Here is an 11778-nt window from a genome sequence, read left to right on the forward strand (position 1 = left end):
GCTGCGCGCGCAGATTGCCGCCTTTCGGGTGGGCGCAGAGCACCTCGGGAATTGTAGTCTACTCCCACAACCCTTAGGCCCACGACACTAGGCGAACTATATACCCACAATGCTCTGCGTCCTCCCTCACCCCCACCACGGGTACGCCTCCACAGTCGTTAACTCGGAAGCTGCCCCACTGGAGCCGCCCACCACGCAATGACCCGCATCTAGGGGGCACTTGCAGCGGGCGGGACGCTCGCGATGGGATGAACTTAGGGCTTGGTGCAACAGAGGGAACAGCCAAACCTCAGGCAGTGAAAGAAAAAATGACTTTATGATGAAAGAAAGCAAAGTACAGACAACAGCTTACATACCTTAGCCAAGATAATGGGGCCTACATGCCCTTGGAGTGGTAAGTCTCCTGTGACCACTTCATGGACACAGTGATGTGTAGGAATTGAACCCTGGGCTGGTGACCCTAACCATTTGGAACCTTCTCTCTCCCTGGGGCTGCTTCCTTTTAAGAGGGATCAGGTGATCTCACAGGGCCCTGGTTTTAAAACGGCGTAAACGTTTTTTTTCTGGTCTCTTTCATGGGAGGTGGGGTGTGTGTATGAGAGGATTGGCTAGGCTAAATAGAACAAGAGACAGAATCCTCCAGGACTGGTAAATGGCAGCGGGGACAAGAGGGTTGGGGCAGGTGACTCCTGGCTTTATGCTGCTTCAGGCCCAGGCTCAGGCCTGGGCTCCTGGCAGTTGGGGCCAGCCCAGCCCCAGTAACAGCGGCAGCTGAAGGACTCCCAAGTTCCAGGGCTGCCATCTGGCTGCAGGTGCAGAAAGGCTTCCAGCTGTCCTGGGTCTTGCCGGGCACAGCGCCCATGGCCATGGCACCACTGATGACTGCAGGCTATGGCCGCCCTGGTCACATTGATCACATAAGAACCCAGGGTATCCACCAGGTAGTCATGAAGACGCCAGCACTTCTCCTGAGAAGGGAGGGATGTATCAATACTCCTGCTCGGTGGCTCTGACATGGTCTCTTCCCAACCCTGGGACCCCAACACAGGCTGAGTGCCAGGCTGGAGGCGGGGCAGGCAATGATCACCTCAGAACTGGAGATGCTCAGATCCCCCCAGAGCACCACGCCGGCTGCCCCCAGCGCTGCGCTCACACCAATGGTATGCATAAGGTCATCCTGGAAGCAGAGAGCTGTTAAGCCAGGGCTCTGCTGGCCAGATCCATCTGATCCACCTTCCAGGAACCTGGCTCACTGCCATGATCTGGTTCCACATCCAGAGTAGGGCCCCTTGGTACTGAACCTCTGAGTGGCTTCTCAGGCCCTCTGTTCAGACAATGTCTTCCCTCAGACCAGGGCTCCAAGGCTGGGCCTTGCCTTCTTCCTCAAGATCTTCTGGGGCAGAGCCACAGCTCATCAGATGCTCCAGGACAGAACCGTGCCCCTCCCCCCCCCATACCCCCCCACCAACTAGATCACAGCTCCCCTCAAACCCTCTCAGACCTTCCCTAGGACAGGGTCATGCCTCCTCGCTAGACATCAACCTCCACTCACCTGGGACAGGAACCTCCCAGAGCACTGGTGTGTGAGGCGGACATAGGCCAGGACAGGCAGGGAATGTGGGTGCCCAGCGAGGGCCACACGAAATGCCTCTTCCAGACGGTACCTGACAAATGTCTGGTGGTAAACAGGAGGCAGCCTGGGTGGGAGGTAGATGCTGGGGAAGAGGGCGCTGGAGGCAGCCCAGAGCCAATGCAGTTGGGTGTTGCGGGCGATGGTGGCTGCGTGGCAGTGGCCCGTGTAATTAGAAGCCATACCATGCCAGCCGTTGCCACAGGCTGGGAAGTGGTAGAAACCCCAGAGCCCACGGGGCCGCAGTGCTTGGCCCAGCCGCAGCGTGCCTTCCATCAGTGCACGGGCTGCCTTTTCAAAGCCAGTACGGGCCTGGTGGAGCTGCTCCTGGGGGTTCAGGTCGGGGAATGCCTGCTGTGCCCAAGCCCATGAGGCTGCCTGATAGGCTCGGCGGCGGCCCCAGTTCCCAGCCCAGAGTGGATACCATTCCTCCCAGTCCAGCACTGCCAGACCAGCGAAGCCAGGTCCCAGAATGCGGTGGATCTGGGAGGCAGCCCGTGCCAGGTGGCGGTCAAGGAGCACAGCCTGGGGGATGCCCCCATTGTGAGCTGTGCCCCTGGGCCCAAGGTAGGGATAGAGGCCAAGCTGGTTCTTGTAGAAGATGGTGATGTTCTGACCATGGAAACGGTGGCCGCGGTTGGCTATGATGCCCAGGGTCTCCAGTGGCAAATGCACACCAAAGCGGGCCCTACAGTGTGCTGAGGGTACGTTCCACAGCACCGAGAAGGGGCGTTCGGGGCCCTGAAGCAGGGGCTGGCCACACCCCAGGCACAGGGCCACCCCTAGCACCAGGGCCGGGCCTAGCTGCATGGTCATGCCTCGGGAATGGAAACCTGCAGGAGAAAAGGGCTGTGAGCTTAAAGTCCATGGCCATACCTCCCACACAGCAGAGAAAGCTGGGAAAACTTCCTCAGCTCCCAAGAAGACTGGGGGTAGGAAAAGCACAGTCCTCAAGGGGTCCCATACGCCTCAGAGCAGCGACACCCCAAGCAGGCCTGGGCAGCTACCTTCTCATGTTTTCCATCTCTGTCATGGCACTACTACTGTACCCTCTGACACCTTCTCTATCCACAAGTCCCCTTATTTCCTCTGCCCATCTTGTTTCCTGCCCCAATGACACTCAGCCCCCACCTTGCCTGGCTTAATTCCTACTCAGCACTCAAGTCTCTGCTGTGGGAGGTTTTCTGGAGCTCCAGGTAGAGGGTGCTTAGGCTCCCACTGTCCCAGCATAGACCCTGCCACTGTATCTGTCTCCCTGTCACCTTGGGTCAAGAGCCTATCTAGTAAGATCCTATCTATCTAGTTTCCCGTTGTTCGTGCCCAGACCAGGGCCCAACATATAGTAGGTGCTTAGTGAATGGTGATGAGTGAGTGAATGCAGAAGGGACAGACACCCTGTTCCCTGAACATGGCAGAGTGGGTGTGGCAAAGGGCAGGTGTCCTTCCATCCATGGCCTCAGGGCCAAGGTGGATCTGGAGGCTCCTGGAGGGACAGGGGACCTAAGATGAGGCTGAGAGGTAAGAGTGGGGGTCAACAAATAAACTGTCATAGCTACACCCAACAAAAGCCTTTATTCGGCCACACTGACAGCTCTGAGCCAGAGCCAGGAGCCATCTCCTGGCCTTATTGGCACTTAGGAAACATGCTCAGGCTAAAGCTGTCCCCAGAGGTCAGGGGTTAGGGGCTGAGGTATGGCCAGTGTGCTGAGGCTAGGACTGTCCTGGGTAGTTCACTGACCCAGAAAGACAGTGCCTTGCCCTTAGTGGCTCTCAGATGTCCTTTTCCATCCAGAAGATGGGGCATCCTCTCAGGTCACAGTATTGTGTCTCCAGCAGGTTTTGTGGAAGGGGCCTTGCTGGAAGTAGTGATGAGGAGGTCAAGGGCTCAGGCAGGGGAGGGGGTGGTGGCAAGGATGGCCCTTTGGGGGCTCTTGGAGCAGCTTGAGCAGTCGGGCTGAGGACATTGCAGGGTGGTCGGGGGGGAAAGGCCCTGGGGAAGGCACTGAGCAAGGTGGTGGGCAGCCGTCGGCTGGTGAAGACCAGGCCCTGCACAGGCTCACCCAGCCGGTAGCCCAGGTGGGCATAGAAGTTTAACTGGTCATGGGTGGTGAGATGCAGCCGGCGGAAGCCCCGGGCCTGGGCAAAGACCTCAAGGCCCTCCATGAGGCAGCGGCCAAAGCCACGGCCCCTTAGAGCCCGGGCCACCACCACTGTCTCTACTAGCAGGCTCTGGGGCTGGTCCAGCACCCGTGACAGGCGGGCATGGCCCACCACGATGGGGGCTGCCCCGGGTGTGGGGTTGGAACTCAGCAGCATCAGGCAGAGGGGGAAGTTGTCTGAAGACTGGCCCAAGGAGTGCAGGCGGGAGGCCCGGCTGCGGGGCCACTGCTCATTGATGAGGTCGGCACAGGCATCCAGGAGCTCAGGTCGGCAGTGCACAGGCTCCAGGGTCAGCTCAGTTGAGCCAGGTCTGAGGGTCATCTCTGGATGGCATGCAGAACCCGGGGTCAGTTCAGATAGCCTGGGGCTCAGGATCAGCTCTGGCTGGTGTGCAGGATCCAGGGTCAGCTTGGCCAGGTTGGATCTCGGGATTGGCTCTGGCTGGCATGCAGGATCCAGAGTCAGCTCAGCTGGGCTGGTACTCAGGATCAGCTCCATCCAGTGCGTAGGGTCTAGGGTAGGGGTCAGCTTGGCTGGGCCAGGGCTCAGAGTCAGCTCCTGCCTACATGCAAGATCCAGGCTTGGCTAAGTCAGGCTGGGAGCCAAGGCTATCTCTTGCTGGGCTGCAGGTGGCTCAGTGCCAAGCTGGGGGTTAAGGCCATGGTCTCCAGGACCTGGCATCTCCTCAGACCACAAGGGTACTCCTCCTATGGACACCAGCCATGCTGGGCTGTTCTAGGAGGGAGGATAGGCCTGGAGCAGGAAGGGGCTGACAGAGTACTAGGGGAGCCATGCATCCTAGAACAGGGGAGTAGTGGGTTGTACCTTGTTCCCATACTCACCTAATAGCACAGGTAAGCCGGAGGAGACCCATTTCTTTTCTATACCTAGGGGAGCTGACTCAGGTGGACAGCAGAGGGGATGGGTTTAGAGTGTCATGCCCCACACTGGACAGAGGCTGAGGGCTAAAGGCTGGGGCAGAACCTAGGAGTCCTGGCCCTAGCCTGGTCTGGCTACAACTTTGTCCTCCCCAGGACAGTTGATCTAGCCCTATACCACTGCAGCTCGCTGGCTAGTGGACAGAACATGCAAACCAGACACCATGACCCCTGCTTAAACCCATCCAAGGCTCCTTTTGGGGGGAACACAACTATCGCCAGGACGCCCCTTGCCTATATTCCAGGTCACCCTTTTTGACCACCTGGGCCACGCCCACCATTTAACAGATCCTGGGACACCACTCACCCACCCATTGGGCTGTTTTCTCCTCCCTGGATTGCCTTCTCTGCCTGGGGCACAGGGCCCATGATCCCCTCCCCAAAACTGCCAGGGCACTTTGACTGAGCATGGACCCAACTGTACCCTCAGATGGGGCCCCCGTAGCACTAACAAGGGGCCTGGCTCACAGTCACACAGCAGCGGTAGCTCCTGCAAGCCTGGTTCTGCACTGGCCTGAGTTTCGTAGCAACCCTAGATAAGGACCACAGCTTCCTTCCTCCATTCACAGGGGTTCCAACGGCCACCAGCTTAGGGGTCCAGATCTTCTGCACCCAAACCCCATTGTTTGCCCATCCTACCTCAGGCCCTGCTGGCAGAAGGATCTATGTTGGGGGATTTCTGGCGGTGGGGGTGAGGGCTGGGGGAGGTGCTGGGCCCCACCATTCTACTCACCTGCTTATCAGACTGGGTGTCGTGGCTCCCCTTCCCCACCTCCCCAGGAAGGTCCCTTGAGTTGAGGCCAATTCCACACTGATCAGTAACAGGTGGGCCTCTCGCCTCACACCACATTCCACTCCGAGGGCTCTAAGGCCCTCACCTGCAATCAGTTACCTCCGCAGCTGCGACACCCTTTCACCAGGAGGAAGGAAGCCCCAGGATCTGCCTCGAGGCCTGGAACCTCAATCTTCCCCCCCGGTTTAACCCCTTCAGTACCGACCCAACCCACTGTGGGCGGGGCCCCTGGGTCCTCAGAGAGAGGAGGCACTGTCCCTCTGGTGCCTCGGTTTTCCCCCCCCTCTTAGTGGGCAAACCGTGCTGTTGTGGGGGTGAGGGGCTTCGGGAGCTTGACTCTGGGTGGGTGTGGTTCGGCATGCTCTGGGAGGGAACCACAGACACAGGGAGGGCGTGCGGGGCGACACAGGCACTTGACCGCACGCGCGGAGAAGACAGATGCGCGGGGTATAAAGAGCACGGACACGCAGCGCACGGGGTGAGGGCGGTACTGACATGTTGAAGCCGGGATTCAGGATGCTCGGCGTCCTGGCTCCGCACAGATCGGGAACTCGCTGTCTCTGGCTCGGACTCCTCCGTCCGCCCGCGCTGGCCCCTAGCGGTGCGGCGGACGCACTGCGGTCGTCGCAAGCCGCGGCGCACCACTAGGTCCAGAGTCTCCCGGGGCGGCCAGGCCCCGCCCCCAGCCCCCGTGTGACCCTCTTAGGCCCCGCCCCCGGCCCATGCGTCATAACACTGACGGGACGCAGACTCGGTCTGTACCCTGGCTCCGCCTCTTCCCCGCCCGAGCGCGCTGAACCCGGCCCTGCTCCCAGCGCGTCGCCACTCCGACCCAACGCCGGCTCCATCTCCTGTTGGCTCCGCCCCTCCAGGCCCCGCCCCATGGAGGCCCAGTGTCTCGCTCCGTGCGTCACCGCTTAGGTCCCGCCTCGATTTGGCTCTGCGGAGGCGGTGCTGGCGCCTGGTGTTCCCCAAGCCTAAACTGGGCGGGCAGGCCCCTCCTCCAGTTGGCTCCGCTCCCGCCTCACCCCCGGACTCAGGTCTCGCCCCTGCTCCGCTTTGTCTCAGCTCCCGGCCTTCTGCCCCCGTCCAGCGTGGAAATGACCAGGTGGAACTTCCTCTTGAAATGTGGGCCCCGCCCTGGGAAGCGGCCGCCCTCGGACTGACGTCAGATCTGAGAGACGAGACTACTGTGCCCTCTGGATCCTGGCGCCTGCACATTTTAGGCGCTCAATAAACAGCATTTGATGCAAGAATCATCATTTGCTTTATTTTCGGGGCTGGTGCCTCTGAACGGATTCAAGTTGCGTGCAGGGCTGTTTACCATCAACACATAGTAAGAGTCAAAGGGCTCTACCTCTATAGCCAAAGAGCATGGGTTCGAATCTCAGCTTCCCTATTTTCTCGCTGTGCAACCTTGGGCAGAGGGCTTTCTCTCCCATTGTGCCTCAGTTTCCTCATAGCGTCTTGTTAGGACTGAATGAGTTAGCCTACTTAAAATGCTTAGCACAGGACTTGGAGAAGAGTAGGCGCTCCGTGAATGTCAGTTTTTGTGATTGCTGCAGTTTAAAGACTGGCTCAGTGTCTCTGGAAGAGATTTTTTGACTGCTGGTGGGTGCCTGAGTCTCGAACTCCTTATGGAACTATCCCGGTCTGTAAGCATGTGTGCATGCGCAGGTATATGCTCATGACAGTGGCTGAGTGTACTACTGACTGTGACCACGACTCATGTAACTGCCTGTATTCGAAAAAGCCTTGGCCGGGCCCAGAGTGCATTAAGTGGTACTCTGTGTGTCCCGGTGTGTGGCCGATCACCAGGTGCCCTGCTGCTCACACCATGCTCCCCTCCAGCCAGGGTAGCAGCGACATTTGAACTCTACAGCCATCCGCACCCGATCCTCAAGTGAGAGGGCACCTCGCAGGGTCAGGGGCCCACCACCAGGTGTGGACTCGATGGAGAAACTGGCGGGGTTGAGGGTGAAGAGGGCGTCAGAGTGGCTGAGGCGCCGGGCACAGCGGCCATGGCCGGAGCACAGGGCTTGACTGCACAGACGAGCCCCACTGGTCACGTTCAGGATGAAGGGCCCCAGCGTGGTGTCCACATACTCCTTGATGGCCTGGCATGATTCCTGGGTAGGAGAGGGAGTGTCGGGGACACCACGGCCATGCATGGGCCTACCTAGGGCATTGAAGCCCTCGCCTGCTGGCCAGCCGGGACTTCGGGAGTGGGAAGGGTGGACCAAGGTCTCCCCAGTCAGCAGGGCAGCACCTTCCGCCCCCGCCCCCACCCTGGGCCTGAGCTTACCTTGGTTTTGGTGTTCTCCCAGCTCACCCAGAGCACCACTCCTGCTGCTCCCTGGGCTGCACTCTCCCCCAGGCTGTGCTCCAGGTCATCCTGGGGAAAGGGACAGCACAGCTCTGTGGAGCCCCTCTCCCGCTCCACAGCAGATTACTGTAACACTGGATGAGGTAAATAACTCATAACCCCCACTCGGGGCTGCTCTGGCCCTGGTGGCCAATGGCCAGCCTGTGCCCTCCCTAGCCTGTGAGGGCCATGCAGGTGGGGACTACATCCCGCTAATGAATGTTGAACCACCTGTGCCTAGCACAGAGCTTGGCACACGATAGGTGTTCAAAGAACAAGAGAATGAATGGATGAAAATGCCCAAAGCCTGTATGGCCTCAGCTGCTGGGCCTAATGCCTGACGAGGTAAGGTACAGGGTGGGCAGGGTCACAGAACGAGACTTACCAGGGACAGAAAACGGCTTGTCATGTCGTAGAAGATTTGGACATAGGGTAACACCGGCAGACTGGGGTCCCCAGCATCTACAGCCACACGGAATGCCTCACCCACACGGTGCCGCACATACATCTGTGCCTTCCCCGTGCCCTCCAGCGCTGAGGGCATGTAGATGCTAGGGTAGAGGGCACGGCTCTGGCCCCACAGCCACCCCAGCTGGTCGTTCTGGGCACGGATACCTGGTGGGCACTCTCCTGTGTAGCTAGGACTTAGAAAGTCATAATTATAGCAGTCAGGGAAGCCATAGAAGCCCCAGAGGCCACGGGGTCGCAGTGCCTGTCCCAGCTTGAGGGTGGCTACCATCCAGTCCCGTGCAGCCCTCTGGAACTGTTCCTGGGCTGCTGTTTCCACCCAAGGAGCTGGCCAGTCAGGGTGCTGCCCCTCCACCAGTTCCCGTGAGCGCTGCCGATAAATATCCTTGGTGTCCCAGTTGAAGGCCCAGCGTGGGCGCCATGCCTCCCAGTCAATGACTGCCAGCCCTGAGAAGTCGGACACAGGCATGGCAGCCAGGACGTCCTGGAATGTGTGGGCCAGGTGGGCATCCAAGCTGGCATTCTGGGGCAGGCCGCCAAACACAGGCTCCCCAGCCGATGTATAGTAGGGGTAGGTGCCCAGCTGGGAGCTGTAGAAAATGATCATGTTAGGGCCAAGGAAGGTCTGCCCGGGGTTGGCCACCACATCAAAGACACTGACATCCACGTCCACGCCGTGCCTCTCCAGGCACCACTGGGTGTTGGCATTCCAGACGGTGGTGAAGGGCTGGTCGGGTACCACAGGGCCTCCGGAGCCTTGGGTCATGCCGAGCAAAGTCAGGAAGAGGGCGCAGACAGGAAGCAGGTGGGCTGCCATGGCACAGGGTAGGTCTAGGGAAACCTAGCCACGGGAGGCAGAGCTGAGAGCAGGCCTTGAACTCTCTGACGCCTGCTCAGGGCAAGCAGTCCAAACCCCTGGCTCATTAATCCACCCCTGGTCTGGTTTCAGGTAAACACCAACCCGCAGGGCTCAGGGAGGTCAAAGGGCAAAGAAAAGGCATAGAAAGGAACAAAGTCCCTGGAGGGCATGTCTAAGTTTCCTCTAGGGCCCAGCCTTTGCCGTCTCCCACAGGCCTTGCCCTGGCCTAGGCTCACCCACCCTACTTCCCCAAGGGCCACAGAAGCCATGACATCTGTTCTAAGAAGACTGGCAGGAAGCCAGGCCCTTGGCCCCCAGGCTTACCTGACTAATGGGGGTGCCTTTTCTGTCTCTTCTTCCGGGAATCCCAGCCAGCCGTTGGAGGGGGGATGCTCAGTGATCAAGGACTGGCTGGCCCAGCTCTCCTGTATATCCACCCACCAGTCTGTCCACTGTTCCTGCAAACCTCAGGGCTGAAGGGCCTCATTCTCCAAACTTCCTGACCCCAGGGTGAGCGCCTAGACAAGAATCAGCAAGATTCTTTGTTCCTTAACTGTGTTCCAGCTGCACCAGACTCTTGGAGGAAGAAGCAGCTGCTGACAACTCTGAGCTTTTGTAGGGGGGTCACCCCACCCAGTATGGGGGCGGGCCTCGGAGGGCCAGGGCCAGGCAGCAGAGCCACCTCAGCATCCCTAGCAAAGTGCTCTTGGTCGGGGTGGGGCCTGGGCAGGAAGTGGCCCCTCCTCCCACACTGTCAGCATTAGGGCAGGGCTTTGTGGCTTTATTTGGACTGAGGTGGGGGTGGCTTTATTTGGACTGAGGCAGTGCAGGGGGGTTGTCTGGGTGGCTGCCCAGCTGGGCAGGCCTGTTTGTGGTACTGGAGTCTGGGTGCCTCGGGAGAATACCCAGGGAGTGAATTTGCCCTGCGTAGCTGCATCATGACATCTGGGAGCCCTGGACACTTTTGCCTTTGTGAGTCCCTTCCTCAAAAAATATTTAAAAATATATTTTACAACAATGTTGGTATAAAGAAATACAATCCAAAATGACTTCATTATATATTATTTATATTTTTTCTTCTATTAAAAAAATAAAAATCAAAACATGTTTGTGGGTCCCTAGAAGTATTGTGGCTCTTAGGCCCTGTGCCTGGTAGATAAGTCATCCCTGCTTTAGGGACCTGTGTCTGAAAGGCACTGTGCTCATGAAGTCAGGCCTGTGTTGTCACCCTCTGTACACTTGCTGGCTCAGCGATTATTATATCTCTGTGAAGGTGTAGTTAGTGGCCATCTGGGCCTCCACGCAAACTCCAGCAGAGTGTGAGACTCAGCTGTCTTGTGACTGTGAGACCACGTTGGTAAGACCACGGGTCTCTGCAGGGTGTATCAGTGACTGCATGCTTGTTCATTCCTTGGTGACTTCACTTGTGTGCTGATTCAGAAGCTAGTGATTGAGACCTGTTAGGTGCCCAGGCCCAAGCTTGCCTGCCAGGGTGGGGTGAAGGGAGCATCATGGCCCCGGCCCAGGTGAAAATGCTGCCAGGGTCTACAGCCCAGTCTGAGCCTGAGCCAGTGACCCTCCAGCATGGTGGTCTCCAGCATAGTGGTCACCAGCAGTGGCACGGATGGCTGCCATCCGGGTTTGGTCCTTCGGGCTGACTAGGATGGAGAAGCTGGCAGGGATGGAGAGGAGGATCCAGGGTGCTGGGGGCTGTGGGCACACCAGCCATGACCTAGCCACAGAGGTGGAGGCTGCTGAGCCTGTTCCAGAAGCAGGGTCCCAGAGTGATGACCATTAGGTTCAGAGAGCCTGGCAAACTCCCAAGGGCTCCATGCTACCTCCTGGTGCCCCCGGAAACCTAGTGCTGCAACTGGCACAATCCAGCCAACCAGCAGGCCAGCAAGCATTCTCTAGTTGGCTTCGGTCCAAGAGAGACGATCTAATGGTGAAACAGCAGGAAGCAGCTGGGGTGCCCGAAGCCCTTCCCCACCCCAGGGCCCCACCTATAGGCCAGCTTCTGCCAGGTTATTCTGGTCTGATTGGTTCAAGTGGCATGTGTCTGGGGTCTGAGGAACAGACCGAAGAAATAAAATGGAACCACTATAGACAAACTGCTAAATTATTAAAATCAAGTAGGTTGAGGCCCAAGGAAAGATTTTGTTCTTGTTTCAAGTAGCCTGGGGACTTAAGCTTTTTAACTGTCCAGTCCTACATCGACACCTGGACATACCTCAGAGTTCCAGCCAATCCTCTGATTAGCCCCTGAAGGACTCACGTACCCAGACCGCGGGCTGTGACGAGACCTCCTGGTGTCCACCTTTAGGCCGCACATCTGATAACCCTCTTGGACAACCCAGAGGCTGAGGATGAAGAACTGATTCCTCTCAGGAATGTATTTTTTATGCTCCATTGACAGGTCAGTCCAGCTTCAAGGTCCAGCTCTGCCTGCTTTCTGGTTCTACAGACCTCAGGCCCCTGAGCCACCTCACTCCCTGCTCCCCTCACCCAGTTTACCCACCGGACAGCTCTGGCTGTCTCAAGTTGCGCTTTCTCCAAGGCTGTCTT

The 11778-nt window shown here is 58.4% G+C and overlaps 3 protein-coding genes across 5 annotated transcripts; all 3 read right to left on the reverse strand.

Moving 5' to 3' along the window:
* Window positions 1-296: 296 nt before the first annotated feature.
* HYAL3 (hyaluronidase 3) lies at window positions 297-6166 on the reverse strand. The gene is made up of 4 exons (XM_039837838.1): window positions 6017-6166; window positions 1553-2463; window positions 1088-1177; window positions 297-968 (listed from the first exon to the last, which is right to left on the reverse strand). The coding sequence occupies exons 2-4, from the start codon at window positions 2444-2446 to the stop codon at window positions 696-698; spliced, it is 1257 nt and encodes a 418-aa protein (XP_039693772.1). The 5' UTR covers window positions 2447-2463; window positions 6017-6166; the 3' UTR covers window positions 297-695.
* Window positions 3184-6021, reverse strand: NAA80 (N-alpha-acetyltransferase 80, NatH catalytic subunit). Of its 2 annotated transcripts, XM_039837857.1 has the most exons (2): window positions 5462-6021; window positions 3184-4231 (listed from the first exon to the last, which is right to left on the reverse strand). In XM_039837857.1, exons 1-2 carry the CDS (start codon window positions 5576-5578, stop codon window positions 3401-3403), a joined length of 948 nt encoding a protein of 315 aa, XP_039693791.1. In that variant the 5' UTR covers window positions 5579-6021; the 3' UTR covers window positions 3184-3400. The 2 variants fall into 2 exon arrangements, with proteins under 2 accessions (XP_039693791.1, XP_039693792.1); XM_039837858.1 differs by lacking the exon at window positions 5462-6021 and having other exon boundaries at window positions 3184-4302.
* Window positions 6167-6769: 603 nt separating the features above from the next.
* On the reverse strand, window positions 6770-9956 carry HYAL1 (hyaluronidase 1). Of its 2 annotated transcripts, none has more exons than XM_039837842.1 (4): window positions 9538-9956; window positions 8272-9185; window positions 7827-7916; window positions 6770-7650 (listed from the first exon to the last, which is right to left on the reverse strand). In XM_039837842.1, exons 2-4 carry the CDS (start codon window positions 9169-9171, stop codon window positions 7333-7335), a joined length of 1308 nt encoding a protein of 435 aa, XP_039693776.1. In that variant the 5' UTR covers window positions 9172-9185; window positions 9538-9956; the 3' UTR covers window positions 6770-7332. The 2 variants fall into 2 exon arrangements, with proteins under 2 accessions (XP_039693776.1, XP_039693775.1); XM_039837841.1 differs by having other exon boundaries at window positions 8272-9195; window positions 9538-9954.
* Window positions 9957-11778: the final 1822 nt, after the last annotated feature.

This window comes from Pteropus medius, unplaced genomic scaffold (assembly GCF_902729225.1).
Source record: "Pteropus medius unplaced genomic scaffold, Ma_sr-lr_union100, whole genome shotgun sequence".
NCBI lineage: Eukaryota > Metazoa > Chordata > Mammalia > Chiroptera > Pteropodidae > Pteropus > Pteropus medius.

Excerpts from the sequence above, each read along its gene's own strand:
- HYAL1 (XM_039837842.1), bottom strand. The coding sequence starts at position 9,171 with ATGGCAGCCCACCTGCTTCCTGTCTGCGCCCTCTTCCTGACTTTGCTC. Across the intron at positions 7,917-8,271 it reads CAAGCCGTTTTCTGTCCCTG|GATGACCTGGAGCACAGCCT; the intron begins GTAAGTCTCGTT and ends CCCTTTCCCCAG. Across the intron at positions 7,651-7,826 it reads GGGAGAACACCAAAACCAAG|GAATCATGCCAGGCCATCAA; the intron begins GTAAGCTCAGGC and ends TCTCCTACCCAG.
- NAA80 (XM_039837857.1), bottom strand. The coding sequence starts at position 5,578 with ATGTGGTGTGAGGCGAGAGGCCCACCTGTTACTGATCAGTGTGGAATT. Across the intron at positions 4,232-5,461 it reads ACACCCAGTCTGATAAGCAG|CCAGAGCCAATCCCGAGATC; the intron begins GTGAGTAGAATG and ends CCTGCATGCCAG.
- HYAL3 (XM_039837838.1), bottom strand. The coding sequence starts at position 2,446 with ATGACCATGCAGCTAGGCCCGGCCCTGGTGCTAGGGGTGGCCCTGTGC. Across the intron at positions 1,178-1,552 it reads CTGGGAGGTTCCTGTCCCAG|GATGACCTTATGCATACCAT; the intron begins GTGAGTGGAGGT and ends CTCTGCTTCCAG. Across the intron at positions 969-1,087 it reads TGAGCATCTCCAGTTCTGAG|GAGAAGTGCTGGCGTCTTCA; the intron begins GTGATCATTGCC and ends CTCCCTTCTCAG.